Source organism: Onychomys torridus, chromosome 6 (genome assembly GCF_903995425.1).
Source record: "Onychomys torridus chromosome 6, mOncTor1.1, whole genome shotgun sequence".
In the NCBI taxonomy this organism is placed as follows: Eukaryota; Metazoa; Chordata; class Mammalia; order Rodentia; family Cricetidae; genus Onychomys; species Onychomys torridus.
The window spans coordinates 21532449-21549059 of NC_050448.1; the positions used below are offsets into that span (position 1 = coordinate 21532449).

The following is a 16611-nucleotide window of genomic DNA, read 5'->3' on the forward strand; positions in this document are numbered from 1 at the left end:
CATGGACAGCTTGGCTAACCAGTGCCCGATTTTCATTTCCCAGCGTTTTTCCCTCATCTTGAATCAAATGCAGTCTTATTAGCATAAGACACACTGGCTCACGGCTCTGCATTTAGAGTCCAACTCAAGCTTATTTGGTTCACTGTACATGCTTTATTAAAATGGTTCTCGTATTTACAGCATTGCAGGAAGAGTCCCTCCCAAGGTGCTCTCTCACACATCCAGACTCACCCACACAGACATTCATACCACAGCCCCACACACCCACACCAGTGACATGTGAGGGTCAGACTCCTCAAATTAGGCAGCTGTTGGGGAAGAGTTGTTGATTTTTCAATTTTTCTTGGAAAAGAAAAAAGCATAGGGGATGCATTTGGCCATCACAATGCTAGCTATGTTTGTGTATTAACACATGGCAGTTAACACTGAGTATTCCTTTACATTCTACACACAGAAGGACATCAACCTCAGTCTCAATGCTGCTTGTAGTGACTTCTGAATTCACAGAGGGGCTTTTCCCAAAAATAATTCAAGTTTATGGAAGTGAAATAAGGCACAATTAATATTGATTTGACCTAGCGGAAGGAAGGGAAGGAAATAAAATTGGTTTCAAATGATCTTAGCTGGGGACTGCTGACTTCAATCCACTGCAAGTCCCTCTCATTTCCAAATCTTTCTTAGAAGGAAGTTTCTTCCTCTTCCCTAACAAAGCCCAGAAAAAAATTGGGGAATTCACTTTTAACCTTTCAGTAGCCTGAACTTTTTAAACGAATGTGCAACCACCACTCCCCTCCTGCCCAGGGCTCTTCCTTAACACAAATAAGCCCAGCCTGTGAACAGGCTCCCTTGTTGTTTCCAGAGATCTGTACACTGAGTAGTAAATACCGGTCTGGTGTCTTTGATACTTTTTGTCTTGTTTTAAAAGAGAGATAATGAAGAGTAGGGGACAGGAAGGAAGGCAGAGAGGAAGGAGGAAGAAAGAGGGAAGAAGGAAGGGAGGAGAGAGAGGGAGGGGAGGGTCAAGGTAACCTGGTGACTTTCTTGCAGTTAAGAAGGCCCTGTCTCCTTTTCAGGATGCTGAAGCCCACCAGACATTACAAACTGCACAAACAATGCCTCATACTCAGATCTTCATAGTGAAGCACGTCATCTTGTATACTCTGGTGAAGTGTTTCTCACAGCAGGTGCACCACACCCAAAGACTGGACATTCTCTGAAAGGAGTAAGAGTTGCAGTTCTGAAGGCCCCTGGCTTTGGTTGTTCACCAAGTTCAATCCTGTTTACTGTGATCCTTGGTGTCCTCCTCATCTGTGTACTCTGACGGTTCTTCCCCTGGCTTTAGGAGTCTGCCTACATAATCATATTTTTCTGAAAGACACATCAAAACAAAGTCAGTAATGGTTAAATTTGTTTCAAACTCCACTGTACTGCACGAAGGTACTTGCCTCTTAAGTCACCCACAACAATGATGATCCGCAATGATTCATTTACACACATGCAAGGCCTGAGCAGAAGGCAACAGGCCGAGAAGGTTTAGACTGCTCTTTGAAGGGAGATCGGTGTTAGAAGGTCTTAGCTGCGGTTCAACTGTACGTGCATGGACCATCTCAGAGCTGCCCAGCTCGGCATTATTAAGCCTTGGAATGTGGCTCGTCTGTTTTGGGCTGCTAGGGTTTGGACCTCAGGCTTTAAGCTCTGTCACTGTGCCCTATTAGTCCCATTCTTTTAACTCTTTTTTGTTGTTGTTTCAAGACAGGGTTTCTCTGTGTAGCCCTGGCTGTCCTGGAACTCAGATCAGTAGCCCAGGCTGTCCTCGAACTCAGAGAGATCTGCCTGACTCTGCCTCCTGAGTGCTGGGATTAAAGCTGTGTGCCACCATCACTGGGCTCTTCTAACTCTTAATAACTCAAACATTTCAGCTAAAGTATTATAATAATCAGATCTAGTAGTTCATACATGCAGTCACAGTACTTGGTCTGTTATGAGTCTGATGTCAATCTAGGCCACACATACAAATGTATTCTAATTTTTAAGTCATTTAAAATGTGGATTACAAAACTCCATGCTAATATTTTGGAGTATAAACCATGCAGAAGGTGACTTTCTTGGGCTGAATGAAGATGGGGTGGTAGTAGCAGCACAGCCTATGAGGTGGAGAACCAGAGGGTGAACAGATCTGAGGAATATTCTGGAGAGAAAAGGACAAGCAACTTGTAGCTCATTTCTCTGGGCTCTCTGCAGGTTCTGCATGGCTCCTACCAACCACACCATCATTCTCTCCCATCTTGAACTCTTCCCTTAGATCTTTACTTTGCTTGCTTTTATGTGTCAAGTGTTTAACTTAGAACCTTGTAGGCAGGTGAAACACGTTTGTTTCCCGTCTGGAAGTAAAACTTTGGCTAAGTGAATTAAACCAAACCTAAATGATTAGCAATGGAAAGGGTTAGCAGCGGGCTCTGCAATAGGAGATCCAGGACAAGTGCCAAGAAGCCCAATGAGCTGCTCCAAAGACCCAGCAGGCGATCAACGGCTCAGGCAATGGCACAGGGGAAAAACCGATCTTGTGAGGGCACAGTAGTCCTTCTTTACTAAACACTCAAAGTTAAGAACAATTCAATCATTTTGCACTACGTTGTCATTACAGCGTTGATATCACTTAATTCATTTGTTGTTCCTGGTTGTGGTAGTTCTCAAGATGCTAGGACAGAACCCAGGGCACAAGGAGGTCATGCACAATCTACTACTGTGCTACACCCTAAGCCTTCAGATTGTTTGAAATACAAGCTTGTATTTAACAAAACAAAATCACTCTCTAATGAACAAGTCTTAGAAAATCTCTGAAAGCACAATTTGAGACTGTTGGGCTCATGGGCACATGCCACACCTGGTGCTAAATACATTTCAAATATAGACTTTCAACCTAACTGTCACATGTAACAGTCTTATTAATTAAAATAATGACGGAAATAAAAATAGAAGGTGTCTTTTAAGGCATGTACAATAGCATATGTTCAGTTTTCCAAATGATGATACCTTTAAACTGCATTTCCCATTCTCGAACACTCTCCATTTGCACTGCATTCAAATCTGAGAGGTCATCATACTCATCTCTAAGTGCATCCTTATCCAGGCAGAATGTCGCCAGCCCCCTGGAGGCATCCCTGCCAGCAAAGATTCCATATGGGCCCGCTGAAAGAGAAAGAGACAGCTCAGAGCCCAACACCATTTTAAAGTGTGTCTAGACATCTGGGTCCTTTCCATTATATGCATTTGGTACATAGCCTTAATTTCAAAATATGGAGATACTGGACGAGATAATCAGGGATTTGTTGAAAATTTTCCCTTTTACCAAAGTAAAGCTTTTTACTGACAATAAATTCAAATCAGATACCCCGAAACTAGTATGCTGGGAGAGGAGGGACCAGTGGGATGCTCCAGTAGGTGGCCCTATACCCATACACATACTGACTGCACTACATGGACACAGTGGGATTTAAAAAACACACTAAATTGGGATAAAAAAAAGTTGTGGGATAGGGAAGGAAGTGGAAAGGAAGCAATAGGGTGATCTGATCAAACTCTTCTTGTTCCTGTATGAAATTCTCAAAACAAAACTCTGTTGGTGTCCGTATGTGCACCAATATCAGGTGTCTAGCTCAGTCTCTCTGCCCTATTTCCTGAGACAGCTTGGCTCACTAAACCTGGAGCTAGCTCACTGATTTGGCTCTCCTGGCTGGTCAGACAGTTCAGGAACCCCTGCTTCTCCACCTCCCCAGCATGGGCTTTCAGGCATACACAACTGGACTGTGCTTTTCATATCGATGCTGGAGCTCTGAACTCAGTCCCTCATGTACAGTTAGAGGCTTCACTGTCACGATCAGCCAATTATTAGCTTAGGAATGATTCTTTTAAAAAAGACTTATTTTGTGTTTGTGCATAACAGATGTGCCACAGCACAAGTGCAGTACAAGGACAAAATGCCTTCTGCTTTGGGCTTCAGGGATCCAAACTCAGGTCAGACAAATGCTTTTATCCACTAAGCCACCTCCCAGGCCCATGAAAACTATTAATTAATAAAGGGACTTATTAGAATAAAGTATTGCCTAACTTAAGGAAAACAAGAGTAAAAATGCCTTGATTTCTAAGTGAAAGACAACTGCACCTGTTCTCATTTGAAAGCATTTGGAAAACTCCTAAGAATCAGAAAGTACCTGCACTTTCGGAGACAGGAAATTAAACCTCACCTAAACAGAAGAAGACCTCAGCACTAGGAGCAGTAATTTGAATTACTGACTAGACTTCATTGGAAACATGACTGGGGTAGGAAGTTCATTCTTGGAAAGGTCTATAACATGGAGCTAGAAGAGAAGGGCTTTCCCACGACTTCTAAAACAGCTTTTTTTAGATTTGCCTGAAGGTGACAGGCATAGAGTGCTTCCTGCTTATTTAATTATTAAGATTCTCCATGTTACCACTAGACATTAGGTGACTATCACAAATTACGACTAATTGGCTATTTTTTTTCTCACTAAATGGATGCACCCACGATAATATTCTCCCAATAATACAAACACTGTTTTGTTCCTTCCAATGTGTCTTCTATGTAAGAAGATAGACACTATCACTGGTCAACATTTATGACTTTGAAACTTTGCTACAATCTCAACTGACATTCAAGGAGTATTAAGCTTTTAGAAAAATAAATTTAATATAGTTTCTACATACAGAGTGAAATTCAAAAGTTCATTAAATTGGAGTTAACTATTATAGAGGAAAACTTAAAGGTTAGCAAGAAAGACTCGACCTACAGCACCCCCACCTTCTTTGTGCAGAATTCTACCTGCTTTGTAGAGAGAGAAACATACGTAAGCAGACAAAGAAGACGGAATGAAGGTGGGCTTTTTGTCTCTTGGAAACAAAGAAGGAGCAATAAAATGACACAAGAGCGACAGCCCTGAAGAGGAAATGATGATTTCTATTTTAAAGATTTTCCCAGCAACTTCACACGTTGGTCCTCGGGAGTTCATGAAAAGAAACAGGTTTTGCTTTTCTTCCTCCACTAGGCAGATCATAAAAAAAATCAGAACACAGTGGCTCGCCTGAAGTTAGTACCAGTTCCACTTTCCCACCACTTCAAACACTGTGTCTCGAGAAAGCCGAGGACCTACACGCTCAGAGCATCTACACTGAGAACACTCAGGGTCCACACACTGGGGCATCTACACTGAGAACACTCAGGGTCCACACACTCGGGGCATCCACACTGAGAACACTCAGGGTCCACACACTAGAGCATCTACACTGAGAACACTCAGGGTCCACACACTAGAGCATCTACACTGAGAACACTCAGGGTCCACACACTAGAGCATCTACAATGAGAACACTCAGGATCCACACACTAGAGCATCTACACTGAGAACACTCAGGGTCCACACACTCGGGGCATCTACATGGAGAACACTCAGGGCAGAGGGGCATCTACACTGAGAACACTCAGGGTCCACACACTAGAGCATCTACACTGAGAACACTCAGGATCCACACACTAGAGCATCTACACGGAGAACACTCAGGGTCCACACACTCGGGCATCTACACTGAGAACACTCAGGATCCACACACTCGGGGCATCTACACGGAGAACACTCAGGGTCCACACACTAGAGCATCTACACTGAGAACATTCAGGATCCACACACTAGAGCATCTACACTGAGAACACTCAGGGTCCACACACTAGAGCATCTACACTGAGAACACTCAGGGTCCACACACTAGAGCATCTACACTGAGAACACTCAGGGTCCACACACTAGAGCATCTACAATGAGAACACTCAGGATCCACACACTAGAGCATCTACACTGAGAACACTCAGGGTCCACACACTCGGGGCATCTACATGGAGAACACTCAGGGCAGAGGGGCATCTACACTGAGAACACTCAGGGTCCACACACTAGAGCATCTACACTGAGAACACTCAGGATCCACACACTAGAGCATCTACACGGAGAACACTCAGGGTCCACACACTCGGGCATCTACACTGAGAACACTCAGGATCCACACACTCGGGGCATCTACACGGAGAACACTCAGGGTCCACACACTAGAGCATCTACACTGAGAACATTCAGGATCCACACACTAGAGCATCTACACGGAGAACACTCAGGGTCCACACACTAGAGCATCTACACGGAGAACACTCAGGGTCCACACACTAGAGCATCTACACGGAGAACACTCAGGGTCCACACACTAGAGCATCTACACGGAGAACACTCAGGATCCACACACTAGAGCATCTACACGGAGAACACTCAGGGCAGAGGGGCACTGAGAACAAGTCTCCACCACTCACTTTCTACTTTTCAGACAGCGTCACTAGGTGCCCAAGCGGGCCCCAACTCACTGTGGAGCTCTAACAGGCCTTGGCCTTGCACTCCTCTTGCCTGGACTGTAAACCATGAGGCCTATTTGAGTGATGCAAAGGTGAGAATGATGGTCAGTGCTTATAATAGCAAACATGACACTGCACCCCTTATCGCCACAGAAATACATAAGCTAGCTACAGAAAACCCTCAGTCTTCAAGTATGTTAATATACACACCAGTGGGTTCTCAAGTAAATTTCTCTGTCAGCTTCCCTAAGGAAGAGTCAATTTTGAATGGATCTGCTAAGGTTTTTGTTGCTAAAGAAATTTCAGATAAAACTGGGTTCTGTCAACTCGTTCAAAGAAAAGAATGAATAATATATTCCTCTACTCCTTAAACTATGTTCAAATGTCCCCTTCACAAAGGCTTCTGTGGAAGCATCTCCTGCTGAAGAGGCCTTTGCTAACATGTTCTTTGCTCCATGCTGGAAGGCCACTGAAGAACCTAAGGAGACTAAGAAGTAGGGTGGAATTGGGCAGCTTGTCAACGGAGGCTTTGAGGTCTGGCAAAAAGCTGTCTTCCTTCCTTCATAACACAGCCAGCATTCCTTCCCCACCTCTTAGATACCCTCCACAACAAACCATGTTATCAGCAATAGCACTCGCTAACTACACATGACTGTTCACAAAACAAAAACAAAATGGGAGCTGCCCAAGAAAAGCAAAGCTGATCTAGTGTTAAGTCTCTATGGTATGATTTACCAAAAAACAACAAAACAAAAACCAGTGCTGTTTTCTGAGTGTACAGACTCATTTAGACATGGTTTCAATGATTCCGAGCAAGTGACTGGCTAACCTAACAGCCTTGGACTGTATGTTGGTAAATATACTTGGAATTTTGACAGTTCCCTAGAGTAGCAACAGGTAGAACACTCCCAGGTAGAGTGCAGCTCCCAAGCATCAATGGGATGAAGAATTCCATAAATTACACCAGATACAAACACTGTGCGTTTGAGGTCTGCCGGGGCTACATAGTGAGACAGATCAAACAAGAAACAAGAAAAAAATCTGAGATGAACGTCAATCAACTTATTAGCTACTAAACCCTAAAACTGCTTATTTTTGATACAATTGTGTAGAGTGCTATGACATATTTTTGAAATGTTAATAAATCATATGCATAAAATGGGCATATACATATGCTCATTATGAAACTGATATAAAAATAATAAACAGAAAATTTGGCAAGTAAATAAAATCTACAGCATAATTTGACTATAGGATGATAAAGGAGAAATATTCTATAAATTATTTTCATGACTTGAAAGTGGTATCTATAAAGCTACTGTAAATGTACAGAGATACTTTGCATTCTGATTTGGGAGGCTCCAAGACTTTTAGAGCCAAGACAGTAAAGCAGAAGAAGGTTGCTGTTACGAAGACAAGACACGCCGGGCGGTGGTGGCACACGCCTTTAATCCCAGCACTCAGGAGGCAAAGGCAGGTGGATCTCTGTGAGTTCGAGGCCAACCTGGGCTACCAAGTGAGCTCCAGAAAAGGCACAAAGCTACACAGAGAAACCTTGTCTCGAAAAACCAAAAAAAAAAAAAAAGACAAGGCACTTATAAGCTGGAGGGGCCACCCACCAAGTAACACACTGATGCTTCACCAGACTGAAAACCCCAGCTTGCTTCTGAATGGCCAACTCGAAGGCTTGTGCATACACAAAAAGGGCGAACTGGAGAGACATCATGTTCAAATCAGAAAGACAAAGAGCCCATGCATGGTTTACACGGTGAATGTAGATTAAAACACATGTGCACACACCCCAGGGTAGAATGAGGGCAAAAGGAAAAGGAAGGAAGGCTAAGTATGAGACATAACTCAAGATAGAAAATAAATCTCAATACATAAAAGAAAAACAAACCACAATTTGTGGTTTAAAACACTATACAGGGATAGATGCCATGCTAAGCGGAGAGTGCTTGTCTAGTATGAGAGAGGCCAATCCCTACTACCACACACAAAAGCACAGGTAAAAATGCTATGCAGAGCTTGTGAGGGGCTCAGCAGTCATGAAATGTTTGCCAAGCACAATGATGACCTGAATTTTGATACCCAGATCCCATGACAGGAGGAGAACGGATTCCTGAAAATTGACCTAGAAACCTCTATACATACACTGAGCACCAGCATTCATGAACACATATCATATATACACATAATAATAAAATACCCAAACACAACAAGGGTTGGAGAGATGGCTCAGCAGTTAAGAGCACTGGCTACTGATCCAGAGAAGAGAGCATGGGTTCAATTCCCAGCACCCACATGATGGCTCACAACTGTCTGTAACTCACCAACAGCGTTAACGAGATAGCTTCCATGGGACAGGAATGATATGAAAGGCTCTCGTGAGTGTGGGGGAAATGAGACTCCTGTTCAGACTTTCACCTGCACAGCACAGCTCTGCGACACTAACCCTGCTCCACTTCCACTGCAGAGTGGCATGAAGGAGCTCTTGGGAAGAGCCTTACTTTTCATGGTAAATCCTTTGGAGCTTCAGTCTTGAGCATGTATTATCTTTTAAAAATGCCATCATTAAAGAAACCTTACACATAAGGCCTTGGGATCTGCTTCAAAGTACCCTACAGTAGCACATCCACAATTGACAATTGATGAAACACTCCATGATGTGGACAAGAAACCAAGAATGCAGTGATGGAAAGAAGGAAACAAGAATGACAAGCCATATGCACAAACACCACGGGGGCGGGGGGGGGGGGAGCAGAAGACACACTCGTGCTCCAAGAATGACTAACACAAGAAGAGCAAAGGCAGATTCCAAAGACAGTCATGAAGAACACATGGGAAATTAACACACATCTACCTATCTTCCAGGGGGAAGATGAGAGAATGGAGGACGCAATGATTTAAAGTCAGGTCTAAATGTTCTAAGATGGACAGTTAGCGGAGTCCAGCAAGTTCTAGTTAGGGGAGGAGAGAAGTGGAGCCAGTCATGAACTTGCTGCACAAGGGGAAGGACCCGAGTCTGGATCTCTAGCACTCATACAGAAAGCCAGGTGTGTGCCTCTAACTCCAGCCTGGCATGGGATCGTCAATATAAACAGATCCCCAGAGCTTGCTAGAAGCCTGGCTCAACTGGTGGGATTCTCCAAATTCAGTGAGACCTTGTCTGGAAAAATAAGGTGGAGAGAAGTTAAAGAAGACACTGATGTCCACCTCTGCCTTCCACCTGCAGTGTACACACATACACACAACACAGCAAGACCATAGATAGAGTCAATTTTCTTTTCTCTCTTTTTTTGTTTTGTTTTTGTTTTTGTTTTTTGAGACAAGAGTTTCTCTGTGTAATAGTCCAGCTGTCCTGGAACTCACTTTGTAGACCAGATTGGCCTCAAACTCACAGAGATCCACCTACCTCTGCCTCTCTGGGTACTGAGATTAAAAGGTGTGCACCACCACACCTGGCTAAGAAATAGTAAATTTGCAAAAAGGCAACCATATTACAAAGATCCGAGTTCCACTCACAGCACCCACACGGGACAGCTCTGGGGGATTTGATTCCTTTTGCTGGGCTCTGCAGGCACCTACACACATACACACGTTTCCTAAAAGGAAAAAATGTCCAGGGCTAGGGCAGAGGTGAGAAGCCCAGCATCTGCCCTAGATGCCTAAATGCTTGAGGCCCAGGTCATCTAAGTACTACAAGGGAGAAAAACCTGTCAAGGCATCTTCAAGAGGTAGGCTTTCCCAATTTACATGGAATGATATTTGGCTAAAATCTTCCACTGTTGCAAAGGACAAGTCAACATATAAACCCCATCTTAACAACATCACCAGAAGACTGGACAGATTTACCAACCTCAGCAGAGAAGAGGAAAGGGAAGGAAGGGTGAACTCCAAGAAGAACCAGCAAGTGAAGACCTAGCTAGAGTAGAGTTTCTTCTGAAATGCACTGCATTCAGGGCACTGCCAGTCACAAAGGTTAAATGAGATGATGGAGACAAAAACACAACAGCACTCACAAAAATGTAACCCGACTGAGCTACGAGAACATAAAATGCTGATCAGAGTTCAAAATCTAGTTATATGGTTTAGGGTTTTTAAGACAGGGTTTCTCTATGTGCCTTTGGTTGTCCTGAAACTCGCTCTATAGACCAGACTAGCCTTGAACTCACAGAATCCTGCCTCTGTGCCCCCCCCCCCCCACAGCTGGGATAAAGGCATGCTCCACCACCCCCTGGCCTTTACAAGAACAAAACAGTACAAGTTGGTCTCAAGGGCTGGAGTAATAAACCTTGAACTAACTACAAGCAACCAAAGGTTGAAACCAAACCTGAACTATTAATGGAGATGACAGAGAAGGGTCTGATTAGATGGCTTCTATGTGCTCACCCCACTGTAAGGTAAGGCTAACAACCCATTTCAGAACAATCTCTGTACAGCCGGCCTCTTCACAGCTAAAAAGTCACACCTCCACTTTATGACCATCTAATAGAAATAAGGTACTTCTAAATACCCAAATAAGCTCCTTGATCATAACCCTAATTTCATTCACAGCACTTATTTTTTTTTAATGGAATATAATTACATACAGAGATATGTTTGTATACTCACTGCCTGTCCTCAAGCAATGTCAAGTCCACAGATATAGATTGGTCTGTGCCAAAGACTAACTCCATTTCTGAAATTGCCTTACTTATAGTCTTAGTGTAGTGAAATCTAAGGTGCTCCTTTCTCAGCATTTAAAAATGGAGATGAAGTTTCACAGTAAAGATCTTGAGAAAGGATAGAGTCGCCAAGACTTATATAGTAATGTAGGCAACGGGCATATGGGGAGGAATGGTCTATGCCAGCTTGCCCAAAGGGCCTTGAGAAGCATCTGGACAGCTAAGTACATGTGACTAGTTCTGTTCCTTACTTCTAATCTCAATTGGCATTTTCTGCTCTCAATTTTGTTATTTTAATTTGTTGTAGTATTTGACACAACACAGTTCTCTAAAGCATTAAAAGCAATGCAATGATGCAGAATTCAGAACAGGTAACCAATACTATAGAAATGATCAGCACAATATAAAACTCTTCTGGACTTTGCTTTTTTTCAAGACAGGAACTCACAGTACAGCCATCCTGGAGCTCAATACATAACCTGGTTATCCTCTAACTAAAGGCCATCTTCCTGCCTCTACCTCAAGAGTGCTGGCATTACAATTGTGCACTGCCATGCTTAGCTACTTCAGAAACTGTTGCTGGTCCCCTTTATCTTACTGGTAGCTAACAAGATGCATGTGGTAACCAGCCCAAACAACAAACCTAGTTGGCTTCAAAGCAAGAAACTGTGATGACAGCTTGATTGTGACAACTCGGACACATCCATGCAGTGGTAGGTCAGGCTGGGTTTGGCCTTATGTTGCAACTCTTGCTAAACCACAGTTTTGTAAATTAAAATGTTAAATAAAAATTAACACATTGAAGACAAGATTAAAAGGGGGGAGGATTTAGGTTCATGGGTTCCTTTCCCCAACCTATTAGGCAGCTCCAAGGGGCTACTTATGTGGCCTTTTCCTTTCAGTAGAATTTAAAAGGTAAGCTGGCTATCGCTTTGGCATATATCAACAAATGAGTAGGGAAAAATATCAAATAGCCAAAGTATATGTTTTTTTTACCATTCCAAAGAATAAAATGCACAAAGCTCTCCTGCTGTAATACATTTAAGAGTACACGTTAATATATTCAAAACCTACTTTGAATGTAAGCATAAACTTGATGGATAAAGTGACAATGAGAAGGTATGACCTATGAAGACAGCCAGATGTGGGCTTGATTTTTAGTGTGGCTACTTAGTTAGACAGGTGCTTTGGGGCAAAATTTCTAAGTTCTAGTTTTCACAAATGTAAAATGAGAATACAAATACCTTGTAGAGCCATTAAAAAAATAAATAAATAAAAAAGAAAGAAATGAAACCTGCTACAGAAATGGAGCATGAACTTCTGTTCATTGGCTTCCAGAATCAATGCTGATCACTATTAACTCCTAGGGTAGCTGGAGTACAGCACTCCATCAAGTACAAGGTTTAGTGTGGTAGTCATGTGGCTGAGGAATGTGCCTACTTGTTACCAAATAACTCCTTTTAAAATACATTAATTTTAATTAGCCATTTGTGGCTTGGGCTACCATAACGGGCAGCAAGAACAATCAACATAAAAGCCATGAAATGAAAGTATATTTGAAGCTCAAAATCTGTATGGAAAGCAATGAGAAATGGGTATAAAGAAAAACCAGTAATTAAGTTTATCCTAGAAGCTGTTTATCAGTGTACAAAAACTTGGCAGTCAAACATACCTAGAGTTTTCAGATTAATCTATGTGATCCAAGCCAGCTTACTTACACTCATCTGTAAGGCAGATACTTTGCAACTTCACCAAAGATCTGCAGAAATGACAAATGGTTGATCATTGGATGGTCAGAAAATTCAGTTTCCTACATGATCACACCTCTGCCCAAGCTAGCCAAGTACCTGCCTATCACTAACTACAATACTGACAACAAAGTCAACACATTCTGGCAAATGGCTGGAAGTGAAGTACATGTGAAGTATTGCCATTTAATTTTATTTTTAATTAGTGAAACTTTAAAGACGCCCAGCTGAAAGAACGTGTCCAGCATTCCGGAGGGGAAAAACCCTCACAGAACGTTCTTTAATCGTAAACATATCACTGCAAAATGGAAACTGATAGCAGTTTGGGCACAAAATAAGCTTTCTGGCTCTAGGCTAAGTTTTTCAAATTACTAGGATTCTTAGATAAGTAGAACTGTGTATTGAACTATAACTCTACAAAATTACCTCACTTATTTGAGAATAAAATGAAAATGGCATCAAGACTCCTGGAAAGCACTTCAAACCTGGTCTATCCAAAAATAAACAAACAAACAAAGTCAACAGATTAGAAGCGCCCGAGATGCTCTGGCTACATTGAAGTTCTTCCCAATAATAAAATCTTTCAAGACGGGTGGTAGTGGCCCAAGCCTTTAATCTCAGCGCTCGGCAGGCAGAGCCAGGCGGATCTGTGTTGAGTTTGAGGCCAGCCTGGTCTACAGAGCGAGATTCAGGACAGGTACCAAAACTACACGGAAAAACCCTGTTTTGAAAAACAAACAAAAAAAAAAAAAACCAAAAAAAAAAAAAAAAAAACCAAAAAAAAAAAACCAAACCAAAACAAAAAAACCCTTTCAGATACTCCTACTAGATTGTTTTGATACCTGTAATAAAATAATTATACATCAGAACAAGGAAGTGGTTCTCTATTCTTTTTTGTCTTGACACAGGGTCTCACTATGCAACCCCAAGTGGCCTGGAACTCAGAGACGCACCTGCCTCTCCCTCCAGGGTGCAGAGTTAAACACCTGTATTACCACACCTAGGGCGGTTCTTCATTATCATCTGAAGAATGTCTAGGTGCTCAAGCCACAGAGACCCAATTTGCAGTATACTTCCTACTGTTGGTTTTAACTTCTGCCACATGTTTGCCACTGGAGGCTGCCCAAACTATCCGTCTCTTTTCTAATGTGTGAGGACTAATAACGGTTCTTTTTACAAATACTCTATAGACAATTTTTAACCACTGAACACACTTTTTAATGCCACTGGGGAAGCCTGAAACTAGGTACAAAATCTGTGTAAATTCTTGACTTTAAAAAGTTTATTTGACTTGGTCTGTGTAAATAATATATTTTGGTCCTAGTCTCTTGTTCAATATGCTCTTAAACAAAAGAGTATTAGCTACTGAAGTTGATGTAAGCAAGGAGACATGTGGTATTTGTTTATACATCCAGAAGGAAGTATATATATATTATATATACATATATAATATATATTACACATATGTAATGAAACATAAGCTAAGAAATAAACAGATCCAACACCAAACACTCCAGTTTCTTACCCTTAATCCAATCAACAAACCCAAACACTTCTGAAATAGCATCCAGCTAAGCACTGAAATCAGAAGCATATTCAGTGTCAATAAATCACATACATTAACAAAATTAAAAGGACACCTTGTTTAAAAGCTGGATATAGTCCTTCCAGGAATGGGTCACTTTTGGTCTCCCTTATTCTAACTGCTCCCCCTTTGCCCCGCCTAAAGCTTAATATTAATCACTGCATAACCAGGACACACAATGTTGCTCAATTTTATGGACTACCAACAGACTCCCCGAGTTTGAAGTTTATTTGTGTAATCTGAAACAGATTACCTCTACACTGTTAAAGGGCTTCTACAGCAACTACCTTCCATAGTTTTTTGAAAGTAAAGTTGTAAAACTAACTCGGAGAACCAGTGCATGGCAGGGAAAATACAATAATTCATTATCAACGGGTATTCGAACACTTATCTTACTACCAGCAGAGAGAACAAGGAGGGAGAGGGAGGGGGAAGAGAGGGGAGAAGAGAGGGATAGGGAGAGAGAGAGAGAGAGAGAGAGAGAGACAGAGAGAGAGACAGAGAGAGACACAGAGAGAGAGACAGAGACAGACACGCCTGCTAGACAGATGAGCTCCACCCCAGACACTCAGGGCCAGTATCGTTGCCAGTCTTCTTAAGATCTACATTATGGTTCGTCCTCATCTCACATACAGTGTTAATCTTGGAAAGCATCTTGGAGCCAAAACTGGCTTTTTAGAAAAAGGTAGAAAATAAGTCGGAGGTGGTTCTTATACCGAGCTCCAGAACCGGGAGGGTTGGGATTTGAATCTACGTGTCCCTATCCTTGGGCTCTATGCAGACTAGTCCAGAGAAGGAACAAGTAGGTAAGTGTCAGGCAATTCAGAGCAAAAAGCTGTAAAAGCTGTAACTTACACAGGGCCGAAAACTTTGGGTCGCCACTTTAGCCATCTCCTTATCCCTCTTGCCCTCACAAAGCCCAGATATCGGGAAGTTCAGGAGAAAGGTTGAGGACCAATGTGACTAGAGTCAACTCGTAAGAATTTTGAGAATTTCAGCCCCAGGAAAAGCTGCGAGGAGACACGGGGTGGGAAGGGAAGGAACGCCGAGAGCAGGTTTGTGGGGCGCCACTGGAGCCCCAGAGCCCTGCAGCTGGGGGCATGCACGGGGCGGGCGTCCAGGTGCGTGGCCCCGGCGGGGATAGGGTGTCCCGGGCCCCCCGGCACCCCTCATTCCTCACCGGGGCCGTAGAACTTGCTGCCTTTGGTCACGTCGAAGACTTTCCCATTGACCGCGAGCAGGATGCGCGGCGTGCGCGCCCCGTCGTACTGGCGCAGCTGCTCCAGGCTGAAGTCCCGTTTCTTCATGCGTGGTAGCGTGGCGGCCGGGCTCTCCTCGCCTGCTCCGGGCCCCGCGCCCAGACCCCGCCGCCCCCAGCGCACCCACAGCCGGTAGGCCCCCAGCAGCACCAGCGCCAGCAGCGCCACGTTCAGCAGCATCTCCCCGCCCGCCGCCAGCAACGCCGCCGCCCAACTGCTCCCCGCCGCCGTCGCTCCCGCGCCGCCAGGGCTCCCGTCGCCGCCGTCGCCGCCGCTCTCACCGCTGCTCCCCAGGGTGCCCAGCTTTACGTCCCCATCACCCGCCGCCATCACTGCCCGCCAGCGCCTTCCTCCTCCCGCCCCCTGCCCTCCCCAAGCCCGGGGCCGGCCCCGCCCACCAGGCGGCGCGCAGCCAATCACGTGAGGGGACGGGGCGTGGCAGTGCCGGCTGCTTATTGGCTGTTGACGGGGTAACGTTGTCTGGCTTAGCTCTCGCAGCTGCTGCCCTTGCTGGCGGCGCGCGCGGGCGATGCCCCGCCCACCTCGCCCCACACCTCCGAGCTCTCACTCTCTCAGTGCTACAGCCTAGGGAGTGTAAGAGAGGGGCGGGGATGAGGGGAAAGAGGGGCGGGGACAAAAAAGGGAGGAGCCGGTCGTGCGCGTGCGCATTCGCGCTTATGGGCGGGGCGCCGCTGGGGCGCCTGCGCGGGCCCCGGAGCGCCACGCGCTGGGTTCTCTCAGGCGACCCCTCCCTGCAGCGCGCGTGCGCCCCGCGGCAGCTTTTTTGGCGCCGCGTCTGTGACGGAGCACGGCGGAGGCCGGAATGGAGAGGGAGCTGCGGGACTGCGTGTGGAGCTGGGCTGCGGACATCAGTCCCAGCTGCGCCCGATGCCTCAGCTCCAGATCCGGAGCCCGACGCGAGCTCGCCCGCGCGCTGCCTCCT

The 16611-nt window shown here is 44.5% G+C and overlaps 1 protein-coding gene across 1 annotated transcript; it reads right to left on the reverse strand.

Annotated features, from left to right (window-relative positions):
• Positions 1-968: 968 nt before the first annotated feature.
• On the reverse strand, positions 969-16016 carry Pgrmc2 (progesterone receptor membrane component 2). The gene is made up of 3 exons (XM_036191212.1): positions 15590-16016; positions 3034-3189; positions 969-1368 (listed from the first exon to the last, which is right to left on the reverse strand). The coding sequence occupies exons 1-3, from the start codon at positions 15996-15998 to the stop codon at positions 1271-1273; spliced, it is 663 nt and encodes a 220-aa protein (XP_036047105.1). The 5' UTR covers positions 15999-16016; the 3' UTR covers positions 969-1270.
• Positions 16017-16611: the final 595 nt, after the last annotated feature.